At 48.9% G+C, this 24,946-nt stretch overlaps 1 protein-coding gene and 1 pseudogene across 2 annotated transcripts in view; one reads left to right on the plus strand and one right to left on the minus strand.

The window, feature by feature from the left end:
- The window catches only part of FLVCR2 (FLVCR choline and putative heme transporter 2), a gene marked incomplete at both ends in the record, with an annotated part of 59,726 nt that extends 42,880 nt beyond the window's left edge, over window positions 1-16,846 (plus strand). Inside the window, 8 exon segments of the mRNA XM_079699658.1 lie at window positions 2,539-2,606; window positions 3,805-3,908; window positions 14,650-14,760; window positions 15,574-15,679; window positions 15,830-15,941; window positions 16,527-16,609; window positions 16,611-16,724; window positions 16,727-16,846. Coding sequence (XP_079555784.1) covers window positions 2,539-2,606; window positions 3,805-3,908; window positions 14,650-14,760; window positions 15,574-15,679; window positions 15,830-15,941; window positions 16,527-16,609; window positions 16,611-16,724; window positions 16,727-16,846 — 818 coding nt within the window.
- LOC307049933 (ras-related protein Rab-15-like) lies at window positions 12,265-12,903 on the minus strand (annotated as a pseudogene). Its single transcript has one exon. The product of its transcript is annotated as a ras-related protein Rab-15-like (transcript).
- Window positions 16,847-24,946: the final 8,100 nt, after the last annotated feature.

Genomic DNA, 24,946 nt, shown 5'->3' on the forward strand with positions numbered 1-24,946 from the left:
GGCTTGTTCAAACACAGATCGCCTGAGGAACCCCACTCCCAGTGTCTACAGCAGGAGGTCTGGGTGGGGTCAGGATTTGCACTTCTCACAAGCTCCCAGCGATGCTGATCTGGAAGTGATTTCTCTAAACCTTTAAGCCTCACAAAGCTGCTCAGCCTCAATAGCCTGGGTTAGCCTGATCAGGACTGTTTCTCTCCACGTTTTTCAGGGTCAGGAAAGTGCTGGTGTTTGAAGTGGGGTTTTTTTCCGCACAGTCCTCCTAGATAATTTTGCAGTTTCCTGAGGATTCTGCCCCCTTGTTCATTCCAGGTGGGCACAAGCTGAGCTTGACCTCGTGTATGCCCTGGCGCCTGGCCCCGTTAGGCTGAGGGGCAGGAAGGGGGCTGAGTTCATCCTCCTCCCTGCACTGCTTCTTCCCCACACCCGCCCCCATTTCAGGAATGTGTCTCCTTGTGGGCTGTCTTGACCCAGGAATGGAATTTCTAGTGGCTGGGTGTGTGGTATGAAGGTGCGGCCGGTATGCTTGTTGGGTGAGAAGTTGCCGAGAGTCTCAGAGTCCTCCTGACCATGAGTGTGGCCATTGCAGTCACATTTGGTGACACTTCTGGGTTTGCCGACTGACTGTTGGCCCTGTGCCCCTCAGCAGGTGGCATTGAGCTCAACCTTGTTGCATCCCTGAGGTGACCTGCTGGGAGAGGCTGGGGCACGAAATTGCCAGTAACCTGAGCTGGGGAAATCACTGAGGATCAGATCTGTAAGGATATGAAATCAACGGTTTAAGATGGAGGACCTAGAGTCCATAGTCTGGGTTTGAGTCGAACCCTGCCTCTTACTACCCGTGTGATGGTGGGAAGGGCAAACCAATCTCCCGTCCCCATTTTGCAGGAGAATTTGACCTTCACTTAACTTTGTATCTCATTCCTCTGGGAACCTGACAAAGGGAGTAAGTCAACTGCATTTAGGCAACATTGCTTCTGATAAGAATGACCTATTGTGATATAAATGACTGCAAGTGGACTTCTTACCCCTGTTGGGAAGCCATTCTTTGTGCTTCTCTGAGCACAGTGACTCTTTCCACTGGCCTGTCCTTTATGGAGATCCTGGTAGCTATGCCTGTGGATGAGTCACAAGCAATAGTGGCTCCTGGGAGGGGTTGAGCCAGGGTGGGTGCCATACCCACCTTTCTCTGCACTGAGCTGTCAACTCGGGGGCAAAAGAGAATAGCTTCTGAATGGCTCTATGGACTGGGGTTCTGTGGACTGGCTCCAGTGGAGAGGAGCTCCTGCGGCCGCCCTGTCTATGAACTGTGTCCTCTCTTACATGCTGCTAAGTGGACCTAATGCCAGGTGTGCCAGTGGTAGTTGTGTGAGCCTCAAAATTAGTTAAAATTAAAAAGACTCCTGGTGGGCCTTCCAGAGTGACCTCTGTATTTGTTTTTAAAATCTGTGTGCATTTTTCTTACCTACAAAATGGGAATGAGAATATTAGCTACTTTCTAGGATTGTTACGAGGATTGCAAGGTGTTTAGATTGTAAGGTGCCTAGTACATAAGTGTATGCTACTGCCATCACCACCACCATCACCACTACCACCATCACTACCATCATCACCACCATCACCACTACCACCAGCACCATCATCACCATCATCACCACCAGCACCATTACCACCAGCACCACCATCACCATTACCACCAGTACCGTCACCACCATCATCACCACCATCACCACTACCACCATCACCATCATCACCACCATCACCACTACCACCATCACCACTACCACCATCACCATCATCACCACCATCACCACTACCACCAGCACCATCATCACCATCGTCACCACCATCATCATCACCATCATTATGAAGGGAGGGCAGAAGACCCTTCTCCTCTGGATCAGTTTCAGTCTCATCTTAGTTACTAAGTCACTGTATGGCTTTTGACAAATAACCTCATCTTCTAAGGACACAGATTCTTACAGTATATGCTAGGTGCTCCATTTATTTCTTGGATGAATCGATAAATTAGGAGAACCAACTAAATGCTCTTTAGGGTCCTTTATGGCTTTGAATATAAGATTTTGTGTGATGTTGAATCTGAGAAAAAAGTTGGAGGGATGTGGAAAGAGGTGAGAATCTACCTGCAGAGGGAGTGTTGTCAGGGGTCAGAGGTCTGGAGCATTCTGGTGAGGGGGGACAGGTCATCAGGAGGAGGTGGAAGGGGTCCAGTACTTCTGCTGGCCCCTTAGGTCAGGCCAGCGCTTAAGAGGAATGTAGATGGCTCTGACCTGGGAGTAATACTTCCTGGAGCCTGTGTTTCCAGGACAGGGATAAAGGGATGAGAGGGCATTGGTGTGTGGCTAAGAAGCGGTTCAAATGGTTAGTTTCGGTTGTTTGGAGTATTTCTTCTTTGAAACACTACCTCCAGTGGCAACAAGGCTGAGGATTTCTGACCTCCCTCACCACTGTGGGGAGAAGCCAGCAATGGCCCCAACAGGAGAATGACCCTAATGCTGTGTTTCTCCCTCCCTCCTTCAGGTCTGAATGCTGGTGCTTTTTATTCCTTGTCCACTCTGCTGAATCGCATGGTGCTCTTGCATTACCCGGTAAGGGTGTTCCCTAAGCTTGCTGGGCCCTGAGAGAAGGAGGTTTCTAGTCTGTTTGGGCAGGAGCTGGGGTGGCAGCGTGGTATGCTGTGGGCTCCTGAGATTTGGAGGGAGGCAGCCCTGGGTCTCAGCCCCAGCTCCGGGGGTCCTCAGCTGTGTAATAAGCTGGTTAGTGTCTTTGAGCTCTCAGTCTCTTTTCTGTAAAGGAAGTCTAATTACTTACTGAAAGATTGATTTTAGGATTAGAAAGTAAATAATAAGGTTTATATATGTAAAGCGCATAGCATGGTGCCTGGCAACACAGTAGGTAAACATATATACAATAGAATCACATATGAAATAAATTAAGTTGTGAAATGTGGGCAAGGTTTAATTTTAAAGTCTTATTTACTCAGCAGAAAGCATATTTTAAATGTTTTCAGGGCCAGCGAGGGCTGGATACTGGGAGTGGGACACTGAGTATCCTGGAGTCGGGATCCCGGGTCCAGCCCTCTTTTGAAGGGTTGAGGGTCTCACGCTTGTGGGAGGGGTGAGCCACTGTGGCTGAGCGTTCCAGTGTTGGAGGTTGACAGGTCTGAGTTCAAATCCTGCCTCTGCTCTTAATAAAGGCCTCATGACCTTGGGCTAGTAGGTTAATTTCACTGTGCCTCAGTGTCTTCATCTGTAAAATGGAGAAAATTGATTAAGTTTCTGGTGGGGAATTAGGAGAATTAAATGAGATGATGATATAAAATCATCAGCATGGTATCTGGCTTTGAATAAATGCTCAAAAATATATAATTATTATCTTCCTATCTCTTCAACAGTGATAACTGAAAAAACCTAAGTATGGAATGTTTGGATATACATAATTCAGTTTTTCCATCTGTGAAATGGGAATAATGGTAAAGGTTTGCTATAAGGATTACATTTTAAAAAATCCATCTAAAAGTGGTTTCTAAGGACAGAATTTGGTTCACCCTAGCATCCAGTATCATGCACACACATCCAGGGTTATATTATGTTGGGAGGAGCAATTATTCTAGGATTCTCTCTCCACTGGCAGCTTCTTACAGGCCATCTTGTCCTGATACTTTCTGAGAATTGGCTCTAATGAAGCCGGAGTTACTTGCCTTTGCCCCTTTGCCTTCTGCTGACTACGCCCTGTCAGATATCTTGTCCCATCACTGAGCAATCACTGGGGCTGTGGTTTCCCCAGGGTGAAGAATTGAACGCTGGAAGAATCGGCCTGACCATCGTGGTTGCAGGAATGCTTGGGGCTATGATCTCAGGCATCTGGCTGGATAGGACCAAAACCTACAAGTAAGTGACTCTTCCTCTTGGACTGAATCGGGGACCCCTGTCTCGAAATGACATATTCATTAGCAACACGGCTCCAAAGATGTGAGTGTGGCAGCTGGGGGTCTGAGTGGTCAAGCGGGGAGTTCAAATGTATCTTCTCTGAGCCTCAGTTTCCCCATTTATAAAATGAGGGAAGCAATGCCTGCCCTGTGGGGATCGTAGGAAGATTAGAGATAGGAGACATGAGGCCTGTCAGAGTTCCATCCCCCAAGTAGCTTGTGGAAGGAGCAGAGGAAGGAGAAAATAAATGTGGAAAAGCATCAGCAGTTGGACAGTTTGTGGAAACTCCACAGAGTGGGGATGAGGAGGTGGTTCCCCTGCCCTTTTGCCATAGCTCCCTCGTGGACCCCATGGGGTTAACCAAGGTGCTCTGTTCTTCCAACAATTTACAGTGTGTTATCTTGCAATTGCTTCCACTTCATTGGTAAGTATTATGACACGCTTTAGTCCTGATTGCCCAGTGCATTTCTAAGAGCCACGAAGATTTTAGTGGATGTCAGGCTAATCCAGGACACTTACTAAAAATACAGATTCCTGGGCCCCACCCTCATGGATGCCAATTCAGTAGGGGAATCTGCGTTTATTTAAAAAAACTAAAAATAGAACTACCATACGACCCAGCAATCCCACTATTGGGCATATACCCTGAGAAAACCATAATTCAAAAAGAGTCATGTACCACTATGTTCATTGCAGCTCTATTTACAATAGCCAGGACATGGAAGTAACCTAAGTGTCCATCATCAGATGAATGGGTAAAGAAGATGTGGCACATATATACAATGGAATATTACTCAGCCATAAAAAGAAACGAAATAGAGATATTTGTAGTGAGGTGGATGGACCTAGAGTCTGTCATACAGAGTGAAGTAAGTCAGAAAGAGAAAAACAAATACCGTATGCTAACACATATATATGGAATCTAAGGGGGAAAAAAAAGGTCATGAAGAACCTAGGGGTAAGACGGTAATAAAGACACAGACGTACTAGAGAATGGACTTGAGGATATGGGGAGGGGGAAGGGTAAGCTGTGACAAAGTGAGAGAGTGGCATGGACACATATACACTACCAAACGTAAAATAGATAGCTAGTGGGAAGCAGCCGCACAGCACAAGGAGATCAGCTAGGTGTTTGTGACCACCTAGAGGGGTGGGATAGGGAGGGTGGGAGGGAGGGAGATGCAAGAGGGAAGAGATACGGGAACATATGTATAACTGATTCACTTTGTTATAAAGCAGAAACTAACACACCATTGTAAAGCAATTATACTCCAATAACAATGTTAAAAAAATAAATCAACCTGGATGCCTCAATTCAGTAGCCAGCCTTGAGGAAAATGCTCTGGAAACAGAGGCCCAACTTGTGTCTTTCCTGTGCTCTGCATGCACTGGGCACTCAGTTAATGCTGGCCAGTAGGGCAGCTGCCAGGCCAGGGTTGTCCTGCTCTGGGGCAGATCAACATTCTGGGCTGCTTTGTCAAAGCCTCCAAAGTTCCCAGTGTCTGGAGGCAACAGACAGTGCAGACCTGTTCTCTGTCACACAGATCCGCTTCTGTGAGGCTCTGGTCAGACCAAGGCTCTCTCTGTCTGCCTTTGTCAAAGGCTAACCCTGGGGATGTGGCTTCCTGGCTGGACACGACGAGGAGCCCAGCTGGGCTTAATTACTGCTGGTGGAGCTGGGCTGCCACCTCGTCTTTGCCATATGTCAGTTATTTGCTTTGGGTAGTGAGGACTGGCCACTCCTGAACCAGGGCACAGCAGCGTCCCCTTTTCTGGGCTTGCTGCGTGGCAGGAGAAGGGACAGATTGGAATGTTGCCTGGGTGGGGATGTGGGCAGCCAGATGATTCCGGTGAACTAGAAAATATGGTGAAAATACAGTAAAAGGGCTGGGGAGGACACTGCAGAATGCTGCTGCCACCAGTTCCTAGTGTCACTTGATGTCTGCATCCTGCAGTCAGCATGGGACAGTCTTCTCCCTGCTCTACTACTTAGGCAGAGAAAGGGTGAGAGAGCTCCATCATCTGGTCATTTTGGTACCAGTTCCCTTTTCCCTGAGCCTCCCAGATTTGTCCTGTTTGGTTTGGAGGCTGGAAATTGGATGGTCAGGTCCCTTTATCTCTGGCTGAGACTACAGTTTTGTAGACAGGCTAGTGGTTTAAGAAGAAGCTATATGTAAACAAATATGGGAAAGATGAGCTTGTGGGGTCAGTGAGGGAGATGGGTGTCCATGGAGTTGGGTTCTGCAGAGGGGGAGGGACTGGATGTGGGGAGCAGGGGGAGGAGGGATGAAGCTCCTCTGCCCTCAGCAGCTGCTTTGAGGACCCAGGCGGGAAGGGCGTCCTTCAGAGGCTGTTGGTCTTTTCCAAAGATGCAGCCCCATCCTGTGTTAGTATTCCTGTGTGTGGGAGTAGAGGGAGCACAGGTTTCAAATCCCACCTCTGGGTTCGAATGTTAGCTGTGCACTTCCTGGGCAGGTGACTTTGGACAAGTAACTTGACTGGTCTGAGCTCAGTTTCCTCATTTGTCATATTAGGGAGAGTCATACATCTCTTTTTTTCCTACCAGTTTTGTTGAGACATAATTGACATACAGCATTGTATAAGTTTGAGGTATACAGCATAATGATTTGATTTACATACATCATGAAATAAGTTTAGTGAACATCCATCATCATATATAGATACAAAATTAAAGAAATAGAAAAAATTTCATGATGAGGACCCTTAGGATTTAATCTCAACAACCTGTGTGTATAACATACAGCAGTGTTCATTATACTTATCATATTGTACCTTACATCCCTAGTACTTACTTGTCTTATAACTGGAAGTTTGTATATTTTGACTGCTTTCGTCCAATTCTCCATCCGCCTACCCCATCCCCACCTCTGGTAACCACAAATCTGGTCTCTTTTTCTATGAGTTTGCATGCTTGTTTGTGTTTCAAGTATTATTGACCTACTACACTATGTTAGTTCCTGTACACAACATAGTGATTTGATGTTTCTATACATTTCAAAATGATCCCCAAGATAAATCTAATTTGGATCTGTCACCATACAAAGAGATTACATAGTTGTTGACTGTATTCCCCACACCATACATTTCATTCCTTTGACTCATTTATTTTCTAACTGAAAGTTTGTACCTCTTAATCTCTCTCACTTGTTTCTTTCCTCTCCCCCTTTCCCTGCCCTCTGGCAACCATGTGTTTGTTCTCTGTATCTGTGACTCTGTTTCTGTTTTGTTTGTTCATTTGTTTTGCTTTTTAGATTCCACATATGAATGATATTATATAATATTTGTCTTTCTCTGTCTAAATTATTTCACTTAGCATAATATCATCTAGGTCCATACATGTCGTTGCAAATGGCAAGATTTCGTTCTTTTTTATGGCTGAAATATATGTATATGTACCACATCTTCTATATCCATTTGTCTGTTTATGGGCACTTAGGTTGCTTCCATATCTTGGCTATTGTACATAATGCTGCAGTGAATATAGGGGTAGTACATATATCTTTTTGAATTAGTGTTTTCATTTTCTTGGGATAAATGCTCAGGAGTGAAATTGCTGGATCATCTGGGTGTTCTATTTTAAAATTTTTCTGAGGAATCGCCATACTGTTTTCCATAGTGGCTGCACCAATTTATATTCCCACCAGCAGTTCACGAGGGTTCCCTTTTTCATGTACTTGTTGGCCATCTGTATGTCTTCTTTGGGAAAATGTCTATTCAGATCCTCTGCCCCCTTTTTAATTGGGTTGTTTGTTTTTTGATGTTGAGTTGTATTAGTTCCTTGTATATCTTGGATATTAACCCCTTATCAGATATGTCTTCTCCCATTCAATAGCTGGCCTTTTAATTTTGTTGATAGTTTCCTTTGCTGTGCAAAAGCTTTTTAGTTTGATGTAGTCCCATTTGTTTGTTTTTTGCTCCTGTTTCCCTTGCCTGAGTAGATATATCAAAAAAAATTACTAAGACTGATGTCAAACAGTATACTGCCTATATTTTCTTCTAGAATTTTTGTGGTTTCAGGTCTTACATTAAATTTAAGTCTAATCCATTTTGACTTTATTTTTCTGCATGGTGTGAGAGAGTAGTTGAGTTTGATTCTTTTGTGTATAGCTGTCCAGTTTTCCCAACACCATTTATTGAAGAGTCTGTCTTTTCCCCATTGTATGTTCTTGCCTCCTTTGTCATAGGTTAATTGCTCACATAAATGTGGGTTCATTTTTGAATTGCTATTAAGTTCCATTGATCTGTGTGTCTGTTTTTGTGCCAGTACCATACTGTTTTGATTACTATAGCTTTGTAGTATAGTTTGAAATCTCTGGGCAAACTGATACCTCTAGTTTTTTTCTACTTCCTCAAGATTGTTTTGGCTATTTGGGGTCTTTTGTATTTCCATACAAATTTTAGAATTATTTGTTCTAATTCTGTGAAAAATTTCATTAGTGTTTTGATAGGAATTGCATTGAATCTGCTGATTGCCTTGGATTAGGTTGTTTATTTGAGATTTTTGTTTGTTTGTTTCCTGAGACAGGCTTCTGTCACTATAAACTTGCTTCTTAGAACTGCTTTTCCTGTGTCCCATATATTTTATTAATTAATTAATTAATTAACTTATTTTTTTGACTTGAAATATTCTTTATTTTGTAAACATCTGTGTTTAAAATAGATGAACCCTGCTCACAATTCATATCCTGGACCCAAGACACAGCACACAAAGTTCACAGGGAGATAGTGGGGCTCAGGAGCAGGTGGAGTGCCTGGGGCTGTGCTGAGTCTCAAGACAACAGGTGCAAAGGTGGTGAGGAATCAACAGGCAGGCGCACGTGCTCAACAGTCTAAGGCCAGGTCCCAGGCTACCTCTGGGACTGGAGAAGTTTAGGGGTGAGAGGCTGACTCTGGTACCTCATGAGCGTAGCTGCACCCTAAAATCCCAACCCCTCTCCTGCCCCATACTTCTCCCCAGCTGTGGCCCTTATGGATGGGGTTTCTCAGGCCATAGAATCCTAACCCCAAGTTTTCCCTTCCAGAACCCCTAGGGTGCAGTAAAAATATAGTCCCTCTTCCCTGAGGGGTCTAGGAGAGAAAGGCAATGGTGCTCGGCCAGATCTTCAGGGAAAGCAGCAACACTGACCACAGGTTGGAGCCAATGGCCAGTATAACTTCCCCTCCCTCGGGTCCCTGGCTGAGGGCACACTGAGGGTTGGCACTGCTGACCTCCCCACCCCAGAGTGATGCTTCATATTTTAACACCTGAGGAGTTAGTCCTCAAGGAAACATCCTCAGCTGTGGTTGTGACTTCGTCCTGAAGAGTCAGCTCTTTACATTTCTCATTAGCTGACGATTTATAACTATTCCTGCCTTCCTTTTCCTTCCACTACGATAACTCATCCCCAATTCCTTCATTCTGAGCTACCCTCTCCTGCTCTCTCCTGATTTGATAAGAGTCAGAAGAAAAGGTTTGGTGATTTCATCCCCCACCCTTTTTTTCAGAGGAGTAAGGAAGTGGGGCTCTTAATTCTTCACATGTGTGTGTCCTGGATTTTAGTTTTTAATTAGGGAATGTTTGATGCCCAGTTTTGTTTTCACTCCAGTGCCAGCCATGCAATGCAGCTTAAGAGTGATCCTCCTCCCTAGGCTTCTCCCATCTTGGGAAGGTGGGGAGGAACCCTACTAGGGCTGGTAACTGACTTGTTCATTCCTTAAAGGGCCTCCTGCCAACTACTCTTGGACCATATGGAGTTAAAGAAACTTCTTCCTGAAACAAAGGGCCCTGGAGGAGGGAGTCCGCTTCCCTCCACCTGTAGCCACAGTGCAGTTGGCAAACCCTCAAGCCTCTGAGTCAGGAACTAGAGGAACAAGATGAGCACTTGGTCTTGAAGGCTGAAGGGAACAGCACCAAGCATTCCTACCCAGGGCTTACCTGCTTTCTGCCCATGAGCTCCCTGCCCTTCTCCCACAAACTTTGGGTCTTGGGAAAGCCTTGAGAGCTGAAGGCTGGGCTCAGTGAAAGACCACCAGCACGGTTCTGTCACCTCTCACCTGCCGGGGTGGTGGGGAGATGCCCATCTTACATAAGAAATGGAAGATTGCTTTGGCTATTTGGGGTCTTTTGTGTTTCCATACAAATTGTGAAATTTTTTGTTCTAGTTCTGTGAAAAATACCGGTGGTAGTTTGGTAGGGATTGCGTTGAATCTGTAGATTGCTTTGGGTAGTATAGTCATTTTCACAATGTGGATTCTTCCAACCCAAGAACATGGTATATCTTTCCATCTGTTTGTAACATCTTTAATTTCTTTCATCAGTGTCTTATAGTTTTCTGCATACAGGTCTTTTGTCTCCTTAGGTAGGGTTTATTCCTAGGTATTTTATTCTTTTTGGTGCAATGGTAAGTGGGAGTGTTTCCTTAATTTCTCTTTCAGATTTTTCATCATTAGTGTATAGGAATGCAAGAGACTTATGTGCATTAATTTTGTATCCTGCTTCTTTACCAAATTCATTGATTAGCTGTAGTAGAACTACCATCTGACCCAGCAATCCCACTACTGGGCATATACCCTGAGAAAACCATAATTCAAAAAGAGTCATGTACCACTATGTTCATTGCAGCTCTATTTACAATAGCTAGGACATGGAAGCAACCTAAGTGTCCATTGACAGATGAATGGATAAAGAAGATGTGGCACATATATACAATGGAATATTACTCAGCCATAAAAAGAAATGAAATTGAGTTGTTTGTAGTGAGGTGGATGGACCTAGAGTCTGTCATACAGAGTGAAGTAAGTCAGAAAGAAAAAAACAAATACTGTATGCTAACACATATATACGGAATCTAAAAAAAAAAAAAAGATGGTCATGAAGAACCTAGGGACAGGATTGGATGGGAATAAAAATGCAGACCTACTAGAGAATGGACTTGAGGACACAGGGCAGGGGAAGGGTAAGCTGTGACAAAGTGAGAGAGTGGCATGGACATATATACACTACCAAATGTAAAACCGATAGCTAGTGGGAAGCAGCCGCATAGCACAGGGAGATAAGCTCACTGCTTTGTGACAACCTAGAGGGGTGGGAGGGAGGGAGACGAGACGCAAGAGGGAAGAGATATGGGGATATATGTATATGTATAGCTGATTTACTTTGTTATAAAGCAGAAACTAACACACCATTGTAAAGCAATTATACTCCAATAAAGATGTTAAAAAAAAAAAAAAGAAAAAGAAAAAGAAATGGAAGATGAGGCCCAGGAATCCCTGCTGCTGCTGAATTCCCCTCTGGTTTGCAAACTGCTGTCCCGGCTCTTAACCTGATATATAGGAGCTGGCCCTTCATTTCCAAACACTCCCCTTCCTGGAGTGTGTGGTTGGCCCCAGGGCTCTCCTTGCCCCTGCAGTACCCTCAGGCCTTGGTCTACATCTTTAAACTCAGGAACCCGGGGGCAGGGAGAAATAGTGTACACGCTGCAGGGCAGGTAGAGAATGGAGGTTACTTCTTATCCCTGCCACCCCTCATCATTTTTTTTCTTCTCTGAAGCTCAGTTCCCCCAAGAGGCAGGAGGGCAGGCAGCCAAGTGCAGTGGAAGCTGGGGACGGGGGGTAGGACAGCCCCAGGTGTGGGGACCACCAGTTTGGGCTTTCCTTCCTCTCCTCTTTCCCTGGTCACCGGGGAGGCAGGCCCATGGCACAAGAAGGGGTGGTGGGGAGGAGAGGACGGGAGGAATTTCCCACAAATTGGGGTGGGGCTTCTCCCGGAGCGGAGCAGGGGGCGTGCCCCTGAGCCTGAGTCCATTCCCTCGGCCCGGCAAAGAGGGAGGAATTGAAAGGTGCTGTACCAGCAGCCACACGGGACACGTGGGGGGCGAGGGCTTTGATAGGAACACAGCTGAGGGGAAGGGACAGGAAGAGAGGTGGGAAGAAGCGAGGAGAAGCGGAGAGGAGACCAGAGGCACTGAGAGAGAAGGAACCTCCAGTGGCCTTGACTCCGGACTGGGCCATCACCTGGGACCTCGGGGTAGTGAGGCGGTGCTCGTAGTACATCAGGGGCTCGAGGCAGGCCTGTGGCTGGGGAAACAGGCTGGAGGGGCCATCCCGGGTGGAGGGCGGGGGGAGGGGGGGCGAGCCTGCTCGGACAGGACAGAGGAGCTGCTCCCCTGAGCCAGGCAGGGGGAGGAGCCCAGCCGAGATTCCACAGGGTCACCCGAAGGCGAAGAGAAGCAGGGCAAAGCCCAGGCTCCCTGTGTGCCCACAGCCCTCCTGCGGGGAGGGGGGACTGTGCGGGGCGGGGGCGCTCCACGCAAGATGCTCAGCACCAGCAGGTTTTCGAAGAGTTCTCCTAGCCCTCGGGTTTGCCCTCATCCTCCTCCAGCTCCGCCAAGGCCAACTCATCATTGGCAGGTGTCCGCAGACCTTCCAGCTCCTTCCTGTGGGCCTGCAGCACCAGCTCGGTCAGGCGCGTGAAGGACTCTTTAACGTTGAGGCTGGTGCAGGCCCTTGCTTCATAGAAGTCCATGCCATACTCTTGAGCCAGCTGCTGCCCTTGCTCTCTTCCCACCTGCCGTTTCTGCTCTTCATCAGCCTTATTCCCTGTAAGGGTCTTCTGGACACCTTCTGGTGCATTCTCATCCACATCACTGACCCCCTTCGTGATGTGCTGGTAAGAGCGCTCACTGCTAATGTCGCAGACTAAACATATTCCCTGGGCCCGTCGATAGTACTGCTTTGTGATGGTCTGCTATCTCTCCTGCCCTGCTGTGTCCCAAATCTGTATCCGCACTTTGATGCCATCCACCTCTATGGTCTTCATCTTGAAGTCGACACCGATGGTGGAGAGGTGCGAGGAGTGGAACTCTTTGTCGGTGAAGCCGCGCAGCAGGCAGGTCTTGCCTACGCCAGAGCCCCTGAACAGCAGCAGCCGGAACAGCACATCGTACTGCTTCACCATGGCCGGGCCGGAGGGGCTGGGGGCTGTGGGCCGGCGGGCGGCGGGCTCATCCCTGCTCGGCCCGGGGCCATCGCGGCGAGCGCCCGCCCGAGAACGGCGCCGGCGGCGAGAAGGAAGCGGGGCCGGCTCACGCCGCCTCGCCGCCGCTCGCTCGGTGCCAGGAAGCGTGTCCCATATATTTTATATTGTTGTGCTTTTTGTTAATTTGTCTCCAGGTGTTTTTTTAATTTCTTCTTTGATTTCTTCGGTGACCTGATGGTTGTTTAGTAGATAACTGTTTAGCCTCCGCGTGTTTGTGTTTTTGGCAGTTTTTGTAGTTGATTTCTGATCTCATAGTTTTGTGATTAGAAAAGATCCTTGATATGATTGCAGTTTTCTTAAATTAGTCATACTTTTCTTGCATGGCTTTTGTAAGGGTTGAATGAAATAATAAATGCATGTAAAGCACTTAGCAGAATCCCTGGCATCCAGTAAATGCAGCGTTAGTTTCACATAACCACAGTACACACCTGCTGGCAACCCCTCTGTGTTTCTGGCTTCAGCCAGATGAGTGAAGGCTTTGAGCTTTCACAGTCTGAGTTCCCGCGTTCGTGGCCAGAGCGCAGAAGGATGTGCAGAGTCCCTGCCCTCAGTCAGTAGGACAGAGAGGGATGCAGGTCCCAGTGCAGGAGTCAGGGCCACAGCAGAGTCCTGAGTGGGCAACATGGGGGGGAGAGGTGTGGGGAGGGGCACAAGCAGGGTGAGCCAGAAACAGAAACCAGCACGTTGCTGAGGGTCCTTCTGAGGGACCAACAAGGGGAAATGCACCTGGGCGTGGGCGGCTTTCTCACCTCAGCTTTGGAGTCAAGGACTTAGTTCAGGGCTGGAGAAGGTTCTCTCTTAGTTGCCACGGTCAGGAGCAGAATAGTTCAGATTCAGCAGGAAAAACGGTGCTGGACGTGTGCAGGTGGCAACAGGAAGAATTCAAGGATGACAGAGACTCTCACAGCCAGGGCTCTGCCCAGCATTGTCCTGGGGTCTGGGGGCAAAGCAGACAAGCAGAACGGGCTTCTGGGGTCGTCTGCATGCCACTGCCGCCTGACCACAGCTGTTGTGTGTCCCATTTGTTTTTTCAGTGCGGGAGGAGGAGAGGCAAGGGTTATGCCTTCTTGCTTGTGGGTAGGACGTGACAAGTCCAGGTGCAGCGCGATCTTGTTGAGAGGGTTTTGCAGGAGAACACATGTGCCGCAAGATGACGTCATACTGTCCTGGTCTTACCCTTTGTAGCTCTGACCACAGTGTGATCATTGGTCCGATGTCCAACAACCTCATGGACAGAAAATTCTATGAGAGCAAATAGCTCACAGAAGTGGGCTTGGCACGCAGCACGTGCCCAATAGATAGAAGGTGGGGGCTTCCCTGGTGGCGCAGCGGTTGAGAGTCCGCCTGCCGATGCAGGGGACACGGGTTCGTGCCCCGGTCTGGGAAGATCCCACATGCCGTGGAGCGGCTGGGCCCGTGAGCCGTGGCCATTGAGCCTGCGCGTCCGGAGCCTGTGCTCCGCAACGGGAGAGGCCACAACAGTGAGAGGCCCACATACCGCAAAAAAAAAAAAAAAAAAGATAGAAGGTGGGATGGAGGGAGAGAGAGAGGAAGGAAGGAGGGAGGGAAGGAAGGAAGGAATGGAAGGAAGGGAGGGAGAGAGGGAGGGAAAGATCCTGTTAAAGTCCGCAGTATATCACTCAGCTTCGTTGCCTCTGCTTGTAGGCAGACAACTTTGGTGGTCTATATCATGACTGTGGTGGGCATGGTGGTTTACACATTGACCTTGAACCTGGGACACCTGTGGATAGTGTTCATCACGGCTGGTGTAATGGGGTAAGTTTCACCTCTAACCTGCTTAACTGGAAAGCTCCACCCATGGTTCCTGAGCTGCCAACATCCCGGGAAGCAATAGGTATCCCTCTGCTGCCTTCTCACTGACCTCCTGAAATGTGGAAATGGTGGCCAGAGGTCATGTTCACTTGTAACACTTTGAAAGCCCACCTGGGACTTCCAGTCCCATCCGTGCTGTTGGGATGGACTGTGTCCTTCACAGATCTCTGGGAGGCTAGGAAATATATGGACTCTTTATTAGCTCTGCCTGGGACAACAGGGGCTCAGAGAAAGTACACAGGGCTGGGAATCAGAAGGAGTGGGTCCTGATCTCAGTTTTGCTGTTGACTATCTATTAGACCACAGGCACCTCCCTTAATCACTCTGAGACTCAGTTTCTTCATCTGTAATTTAAGATGAGTGGCCTGCCCTGTGGAGTTGTTGGAAAGAATGAGAGAGATAGTGGATGTGAAAGCAGCAGGAAGTGTGGTGCAGGTGTAAGAGATCAGAGCTGGAATTTTCTAGACTTGATGTATGAGAAAGTGTAGGAAAGGGTACCTCTTCCACAGGGGTCTCTACTCAGCTTCACCTCCCACTTATTTTCCTGTGGGCAGTGTGTGTGTGTGTGTGTGTGTGTGTGTGTGTGTGTGTGTGTGTGTAATGGCTGCGTAGGGGATGGCCTGATTTTCAAGGGCCTGGCATGTCTTGATGGGAAGAAAGAGATTAGGAAAAGGAGTTGTAGGGTAGGAGGTAGGCTCCCTTTCCTCCTTGTTCCGGAAGTTCTCCATCACCTTGTTTCTGTGATCTGGGCTTCAGCTTCTTTATGACTGGCTTCCTCCCGCTGGGATTTGAGTTTGCTGTGGAGCTGACATACCCAGAATCAGAAGGCATGTCGTCTGGCCTCCTCAACGTGTCTGCCCAGGTAGGCCTCTCATTTCGTGGTGGCCCCAGAGCCATGGCTCTTTGTTCCCTGCTGGGCTTGTCCGGTGCAGACACTACATTATGGCAGCTCAGCTCCCCCGTGGGCTGGTTGGCTGGCTGCTTGTTTCCAGGCTTCTCTGTGCCTTTGCAGGTATTCGGGATCATCTTCACCATCTCCCAGGGCCAGATTATCGACAACTATGGAACCATGCCTGGGAACATCTTCCTGTGTGTGTTCCTCACCCTTGGAGCAGTCCTCACTGGTGAGTCAGGGCCTCAGAACAACATGATGCTCTGACTGCTCATGGGTTTAGGCTGTTGGCAGTTTGGCACCCAGTGCCTTGATTGATCATACAGTTGGGCGTTCATGTGCAGTGGGGCAGACGAGAGGGCTTGTTAGGAAGTCTTTGGGGGAGGCATTAGCATATTTTGTTGGAATGAGCTTGGGTTTTGGCCCCAAAAGACCCTTGTTTGAATCCTAGACTGTGACACCAACCTCCATAGCTGTTTGACCTTGGGCAAGTGGACCCACTTCTGGGAGCCCCACTTTCCTAATCTGTAGAATGGGGATTGTTGTGAGGATTGGAGCCATGTGTGCAAACTCCCTGCAAATATGAGGGATCTATAAATGAAGGGCAGTGTCATCACTGGCTTCTGCCTGTCAGGGACAGCAGTGGTCCCCAGGCTTATCAAGGCTGACTGAACCTCCAGATCCCTGGAATATCTGAAGGAGGTGGGATACCTGTGGCCCTTAGGAGAGTGAGGGCTCCCTCTCGTGGATGAACGTGACCATTGCTCTGCTTGATAACTGCCTCTTTTGCCCTTCCTTCTGCAATCCTGGACCTCAGCATTCATTCGGGCAGATCTCCGGAGGCAGAAAGCAAACAAAGAAACTACTCAGAATGTGAGTATGTGGGGAGCTGCTGGGCTGAGATCCGGGTCCCGGCTTTGCTGAGGCTGCAGCAGCAGGGGTGGGGGGTGCTCCCAGAGTGACGGGTGGCTGTGAGAGCAACTCAGCGTCACGCACGTGGAGACAAAGAGTTTCCTTGGGAGCTGCCTCAGCCCTGCTTTTCTGCTGCCCTGTCTGGGCTCTTCTCCTGCTTCCTTCCCTTCTCCTGGCCTCCCTGCTCTGGTCCCCGGAGCTCCTCACTGTGTCACAGTCTGCTGAGCAGCACCCCCCACCCCACCCACCCGGATCCTGAGACATGTCCTCAGGCCCTGGGTCCTCTCCTTTCAGCCTGGGGTTGGTGACTGAAGAGGAAAGGTAGCCACCTGGGGCCCCCCATTCTGACATGGTGGTGGTGGCCTCGAGACAGTGGCCCTCTTGGCATGTGACAGCCCCCCAGGCAGCGCCATGGGGATAGAGGGACCGGGGCCAATGGGTTGCCATCAGGGCTCTAAAAGGACAAATCAGGAAGCAGGAGTTGATGGTCATGGAAGGGGAGAGGACCAGGAGTTTGATCTAGAACAGAAAAGTTTTTCCCATAGCTCTAATTGGCTGGGGAGTATTTTAACCAAAGTGTTAAGTGTCAAATCTGAGCCAGGATGAAAGGAATTTCAGCTCTAAGAGCGTAGTAGGGTTTTCTTCAAAAACAGAACAGAACACCCAAAACTCATTACAGAGGTAATACATATTCTGTAAAAAAAATACAGAAAGGTGTACAAAATTTTAAAGTCATCTTGTAATAGCATCAGCTAGAGATGAGATGCTGTTTTTTTACATTTTCTTATGCATGTCTGTGTCCACATATGACATATACATATAGATATATGTATGGGTTTTTTTTGCTTTTTTTTTTTTTTTTTTTTTTTGCGGTACGCGGGCCTCTCACCGTTGTGGCCTCTCCCGTGTGGAGCACAGGCTCCAGACGCGCAGGCTCAGCGGCCATGGCTCACGGGCCTAGCCGCTCCGCGGCATGTGGGATCTTCCCGGACCGGGGCACGAACCCGTGTCCCCGGCATCGGCAGGCGGACTCTCAACCACTGCGCCACCAGGGAAGCCCCTGTATGTATTTTTTAAACAAAAGTGGAATCTTATTCTATGTGCCTTTTTACTTGTTGCGAGTGCTTTATCAGGTCATTAGTCTCTTACAACATACTTTTAATGACTGCACAGTGTTCTAATGACCGCACATGGATAAACATGATTTGTTTAACAGTTTTCCTGTTCGGGAACATTAAGGTTGTTTCTGATTGTTGTTATAAATGATACTGTGATTAATGTCCTGGAGCTGAATCTTTGGACACGTTCTTAAGCACAGCATTTCCCTGAGAAATGGATCAGTGGTCATGCCCATTTTTAAGCTTTGATGTGTATTGCCAGACTGTCCTCTAGAAAGGTACTGTCAGTGCTACCAGTGCTCACTCCTCTCGCAGTGTATGAGGCCAACACTGAGTATTTATCTTTTTTTTTTTTTTGCGGTACGCGGGCCTCTCACTGTTGTGGCCTCTCCCGTTGTGGAGCACAGGCTCCGGACGCGCAGGCTCAGCGGCCATGGCTCACGGGCCCAGCCGCTCCACAGCATGTGGGATCTTCCCGGACTGGGGCACGAACCCGTGTCCCCTGCATCGGCAGGCGGACTCTCAACCACTGCGCCACCAGGGAAGCCCAGTATTTATCATTTTTAAAAATCTTTGCCAATTTTCTAAGGCAAAAATATTATCTGAAAGAGGTACATTTAGCGCTTTAAGAATACGTGTTGGCAGATGGATGCTAACCTTTAGTTCCTTACTGTTTGTCCTCTGATCTCACACTCTGGGGTTGATAGGTAGCAGCAGGGAGCAGGTGGAGGGAGGCGGCTGGGACTGGACATTCAGTGGGGACACAGGGAAAGCCTGAGACAGGAGTGTTATTCTCAGGAGCCTGTGAGAACCGTGGCATCACCACCGTGGAGATGGGTTTGCCCCTGTGCCATGGATGAGGAAACATGGGATTAGGGACACTTTGGCGAATATATCCTGAGCCTGGGAAGAGGTGCCCGTGATAACAGGATAGGTTTCTCGTGAGAAGGTTTCAGTTTGGAATGTGACGCCTTGTGTCAAGTGATATGTGATTTTGCTATGTTTACTTTATAATCTGTATTTCCCTGGGCAGATAAAGGCAAACAGAAGAAAGTAAAGGTCACCTATAGTCCTAGCGCCCAGAGATACCCTAGTAACATTTCGTCATTTCCCAGTGTATTTTCTATGAATATGCTTGTGCACATTGGGTTTTCTACCCTGATTGTTTCCTTACTAGAGCTTGGCAACCTTTCTGCACAATTGCACCCCCAAAACCCCACATCTACGTATACACATTTCCATTTCCTCTTGTTTGCTATTTAGGTTGTTCCCATATTTCACTATTTTGCAGCCAGATCCTTGTCCACTAGGACCAGGTTTGTTAATCCAGGATGGAGGTGTTGGCTCGTCCGGAGGGACTGTGGGAAATAGCACCGAGTAGGACCAGGAGGCCAGTCCAGTGCTGGTGCTCAGCTTTCAGTGTCCTGGATACTCACTGTGTGTCTCCGCACCTCCCTTGCATCTGGGGGAGCCTTGTGGGATAGGGGGTCAGAGTCATGCTGGGCTAATGCCCAGGGAAGCCAGGGCTATCAGAGGGCATCCCTGCAATGGCTGTCATTTGACACCCCGAGGTGGTGGGTGTAAGTGGGACCTGCGAACTGTCACAGGGATTCACTCTCAGCTCCAGGTGAACGCAGGGCAGGCAGCGCATCTGGCCAGAGCCGCTCTTTCTTTTTTTTGTTTTAACATCTTTATTGGAGTATAATTGCTTTACAATGGTGTGCTAGTTTCTGCTTTATAACAAAGTGAATCAGCTATACAAATACATACATCCCCATATCTCCTCCCTCTTGTGTCTCCCTCCCACCCTCCCTATCCCACCCCTCCAGGTGGTCACAAAGCACCGAGCTGATCTCCCTGTGCTATGCGGCTGCTTCCCACTAGCTATCGGTTTTACATTTGGTAGTGTATATATGTCCATGCCACTCTCTTACTTTGTCCCAGCTTACCCTTCCCCTCCCCGTGTTCTCAAGTCCATTCTCTATGTCTGTGTCTTTATTCCTGTCCTGCCCCTAGGTTTTTTTTTTTTTAGGTTCCACATATATGTGTTAGCATATGGTATTTGTTTTTCTCTTTCAGAGCTGCTCTTTCTAATCAGTGAAGTGTGTCATTTTGGTAGAAAGAGCCAGAACTTCTGGCTGGGGGGTCATGACTGACCTTCATGGCAACAGTCTGCATTTGGGTTTCCATTCTTCTTCCAGTTAGTAGTTCTTGGCCACAGGGGCACTAAGTCCTGTTTGATTGTGATTTCAAGGTGATGGCTCTGGAAGAGGCGGGAGTGTGTGCATGAGTGTGTCAGAGAGAGGAGACAGCCTGAGTGGCTGAAGTCGGCTGCTGGCTGCCTGAATGAGGGCTTCTCAGGGCTGAGGTCGAGCTGGTGCCAAAACGTTAGCAAGATGGAGAACAGGAAGCTGGATCTACCGCTGTTATCTCTGCCACAGGCTGCCCTGAGAGTGTCCTTGGAGAGGGAGTGCCATTTGTCCAGCTGACGTGTCCTGGACGTGCTCCTCCAGCCTCGATGGTGGGGGCTGTGTGGGGCGGGGCCTGTGCACGAGGCCTTGTTGGGAACTGGATGAGCCCCTGATGGAAGAAGCAGTGTTCCTAAAATGGCAGACAAATGCCCAAGTTGGCCGCTGGCACCTAGGGGCCTCACAGAATAATCTCCATATATAAATCCCACCCAGCTAACAAGTGTGACCCCGAAGGTCTTCTAATCCTGTGCCATCCGCCCCCAAGAAAACTGAAGACAAACTGACCCAGTCTCTTTTTCTATGCGGAAATTATATATACATTATTTTCAGCTGACACATGCCATTAAGCATCCTGCCTTTATAACAGTTCTCTGCTGCAGCTGTTCCACGCACATGGTAACAGTATTCCTCATCCCGGGGCTGCCCCCGACCGGGGGTGGTCAGCAGTCCTGAGGGAGGTGCAGACCTGGCCCTTTGCACAGCCGCCTGGGGGCCCGTCAGGTGGGCTGAGGCTGTCAGAAGGGGGAGGAGGGTGAGCAGACCTCAGTGGCACTCGCAGTGAGGTGGCCCGTGGTGGCTGCAGTGTCACAGAAAGCTGCCTTTTTGTGTTTCCTTTGATCCTGTCGCGATGGTGTGTGTGTCTGGGGAGCACACTTGTGGCCGGGCCGGAGCTTCTGTTCCTGTTCTCTTTATTCGCTGTCAGGGGTGCTGAGTGCCTGGGACTCTGGTTTTTCCCGCGGAGTACAGACTCACTGGCAGGCAGATGCTCCGGTCGGGATGGAGTCCCTGCCTCTTCACCCCAAGGGCTGCCCACTTGTTTGCCTTGTAGAAACCCCCGGAGAAGGAGGAGAGCAAAACCAGCAAAGCCCCCACCAGTGTATTGGAGGTGCGCCTCTGAGAGAGAAAGGTGGTGGGACTCAGGGAACACGGACCACGCCCACCTCTTCAGCCAGCACAGCTTTCCCTGCCAGCACTGCGGGCTTCACCGGAGCAGCTTTTGGAGGGAACCAGGGGGGGCATAGCTGTGGCTTGGACAGCAGTGCCTCCGCCTGGAACCCACCGCAGAGCTGGTGTCATCTGCCTGGGGGAGACTGCACTTTTCACCACGTGCCCATCGGCTCCCCGCCCCTCCCCCACCCCTCCCCCACCCTCCCCCACCCCTCCCCCACCCCTCCCCCACGTAGGTCTGGGAGCTGGTGGGCGGGGGGCAGAGAGAATCCTGGAGTCAGTTCTGGCCGGCTGCCTTGCCTTCCCTCCACCCCATCCCTCGGGAGAGAGCCTGCAAATTATCAAGGAAAGAAAGCTTATTCCAGAAGTTAACTTTTCCTAGTGTCTTCAGACCCTTAGGAGCCCAATTCTAAGGAGCAGCAGCTGCTCTGGATGAGGGTCATTCTTGGGCCACCAGACTGACCGCTAACATTCTGTGGGAGAGAAAACACTATCAGGACAAACCCCTCAGTACTCTGGGACCAGGTTCTCCTGGCTCACGTTGGCGTCTGTCTCCAAACCCTCTTTCCCAAGAGCTGATCAAACCAAACATCAGTAAACTTGACAAAAACTTTGCTGTGGCTGTGAAGGAGAAGCCAATTTCAGAGAGTTGACCTTCTCAGGATGTGAGGCTGCTTACGAATTTGGGGACCCTGAACGATTTGGGAATGGAAAGGTTCTTTTCTACAAAAGATGTCCTGGCCTAGGGCCTTGTGTGTGTGTCACTGTCACCTCTGCTGCTGTCATCTGGACGCTGCCCACGTGTTCTCCAGAGGGAGGGCAAGCCCAGCCAACTAACTGCCTGTACCTTTTAGTGAAAACCAACCTGGATACCTTCCCCCCTGCAACCTCCAAAACGCTTCTGAGATGAAAGGGGCAGACGGTGGCCACTGAACGGGACTCAGGTCTGCTGGGTTAGATAAGTGCATTCATTCCATTGCTGATGGGGACAGTACTTGCATCCCCGCCTCTCCCCGCACCCCCTTCTTTAATAGCAATGATTTTTTCTCAGATGTTCTGAATTTAAAGATTCCCCTTCAACCAGCCCTAGCTGACCTCTCCTGCTTTGCCTGCTGTCTGGCTCTACTCATGGGCTTGGGTAGTATTTCCAAAAATAAGACGTTTTGGTCATTTCTCCTGTGCGTTGAGTTCCGTGATCATGACCCCTATGCTGCCCCGGCCTCAGCATATTGGAGCAGCCTGTGTGGCAGCGGTGCTGGGGTGCTTGAGCCACTGCCCAAGGGGAGCCAGGTGTGTGTGTGTGTGTGTGTGTGTGTGTGTGTGTGTGTGTGTACAGATATTCTGTACATAATAAAAGAAGTTCACACTTCTGGTGGGAGGGCTGAGGTAAGGGTGGAGGAGAGGTGGAGAGTGAGGGCGCCTTACTTTTTGATAAGGAGGGTGTTTACTCTTCAGTCCCTTAAAATGTATCAACAAAATGTTTACTGAAAGCATTGATTTATTTAAAAAACATAATTAGTATCTTCTGCTTGTTAATGTCAGATGTTTTAAGGCAATAAAAGATTCTCCATGTGGTCTGCCTTGTCATTTACTGGGGCAGAGATGGCTTTGGTGGCGGGAGCGGTCTGGAGGGGTGGGGGCTCGGGGTAGTGGAGGTGCTGCTGTGGCCTCCGTACCCTGGAAGGTGGTCTTCTGCTGACACAGAGACTGCCATCCTAGTGGGTGATTTTTAAAAGATGAGGCTGCAGAGGTGACAGCTGGCCTTTGTGGGGGACTGCAACTCAACGTCTGACATGTGACTGGGACTGCTTTCCCTACAGCATCCAGACGAAGACAGTTCACCTGAGTGTGCCTGCTGCCCAGAGAGCACACTGTGGTTTCTGGCTCTGCCTCAAAGGGTGGCTGGAATGTTTGTTCTATAATCAGAGCAGTCACTCACCAGGTCATGCTGGCCGGAATCCACTTTTGTCATTTGCAGTTCTTCTGAATCGTCCCCCTTCCTGCCACTCTTCCCTTTGTGATTGCGTTTACCTTATGTGTGTTACGTGAGTGGGCTGCAACGATCGGTTTCCTGGACATTTCTTCTTTAGAGAGTTGCACTGTGTCTGTGGCCATCTGGCTCCTAACTGTTAGCAATTCTTAGGTGGAGAGACAACACTGTGATTCCACTTTAAACCACCTGGGAAGGGAGCCAAGCCTGGGTTGTTAGAGAAATCTTATACTCATAGTGTCTGCCAATACTCTGTATCATTTCTTTAGATCCTTCCCGATCTTGTCTTTATTTATCTGGAATCATGTTTCTGTGGTGCATGCCTAGAGGATCCACATCATCTGATGCTTTCATTCACTCCTTTCTTAGGTGGGGTCCCTGTGGACCTCCACTCAAATGTTAACTCTCTGTAAGATCATTCCTTTTCTTACTGCCTCCTACAATAGCTGGTAAGGGAAAGATGGTTCGTACCTCTGAGCTATTTTTCCAGGTGAGGACGTGAGGCCTGGAATTGTACCAACCACTTTTGGCACCATGATCATCATAAAGGAAGCCAGCCTGTGGATGAAGCCAATGTAGGAGGGCAGAGCCAAAAGAATCCCAGAGAAATAGAGCTCAGTCCTGATCAAGCCGTTCCTGAAGCCGATAATCCTCCTTTCAGTTTTGTGAGCCAGTGTTATCTTTATTAGTTCAGCTAGGTTAGGGAAGATTTTCACCTAAAGAGCCTTAACTGACTGAGAATTCCCAACTGAAGTATCAACTTCAAGCTTCCTGTCAGGACCTCACAAGCCCCCTGCCTCCCTTCCATCTGCTGTCTTCCACTCCCTAACTTCACCATTCTGTAGTTACAGTGATCGTAGTCCTTCAACAAGACTAGATGCTGCTCCCTCTGCGCTAAATGCCCGCCTCACATCTTAAGACATATGATCCCTGCGATTCAAGTCTCAACTGCGATCCCAACTCCTCAGGGAGGCTTTTCCCGATGGTCTAAGTTGTGCACCTCCCTCCCCTTCCTGATCACAGTACCTTGTTTTCTAGAGTTCTTATCACTGTCTGGAGTTGTTCTTTCAGGTATGGGCTTGTTGATAGTCTGTCTCCTTGACTACAGGGACATTGCCTGGGTCGTTCATCTGTCTTTCCCAAGTGTCCGGCATGCAGTAAGTGTTCAATAAACCCTTGGTCGTGTTTGGATGGCGGCAGTCTGCTCCAGTGCCTTGTTCTTGGGCCCCAGTGTTCTTCTTTTCATGGTCATACAGCTGTTTCTTCTATGCTGCCTGGTTCTGCTTTCTCAAGAATCTGTTTCTTCCTTGGGAAGAAAACAAGAGAGGGTCCTGGCTGTTCAGCTGTGAACTCAGAATCTTTAAGGTGGGGATGGAGAGGAGGAAGATTTGACTTCACAAGAACTGAGCAAGAGACAAAAGGCAGCCAGGTTTGCCTGAGTCTTGAGTTGTCCTACTCATGGTATATTTGATCAGCAGAAAGCTGTGATTCTCCTCTGCTAGGCCTCAGACGAGGGGCAGGAGTGCTCTGGGCTTAGGGGAGGCCAAAGTACGAGGACTAATCAGAGCAGAAGGTTTTTCTATTTATTACAAATCTCATTACACAAATACAGCTGACCAGAAGGTCTAAAAACAGCCCAGGCTCTTCCAACCCTGATCCACCTGTAGGCACAAGGGTAAGGAGCCATGCTCACTTGCAGGGGAGCCCTTCTTCTTAGAAGAGCTGCCTGTCCCCTGGATGGTTCAGAGTCCTGGGTCCAGCAGCAGAGAGGAGCCCAACTTGGGTTGACACCCCCTCG

This window comes from Hyperoodon ampullatus (genome assembly GCF_949752795.1).
Source record: "Hyperoodon ampullatus genome assembly, chromosome: 3".
In the NCBI taxonomy this organism is placed as follows: domain Eukaryota; kingdom Metazoa; phylum Chordata; class Mammalia; order Artiodactyla; family Ziphiidae; genus Hyperoodon; species Hyperoodon ampullatus.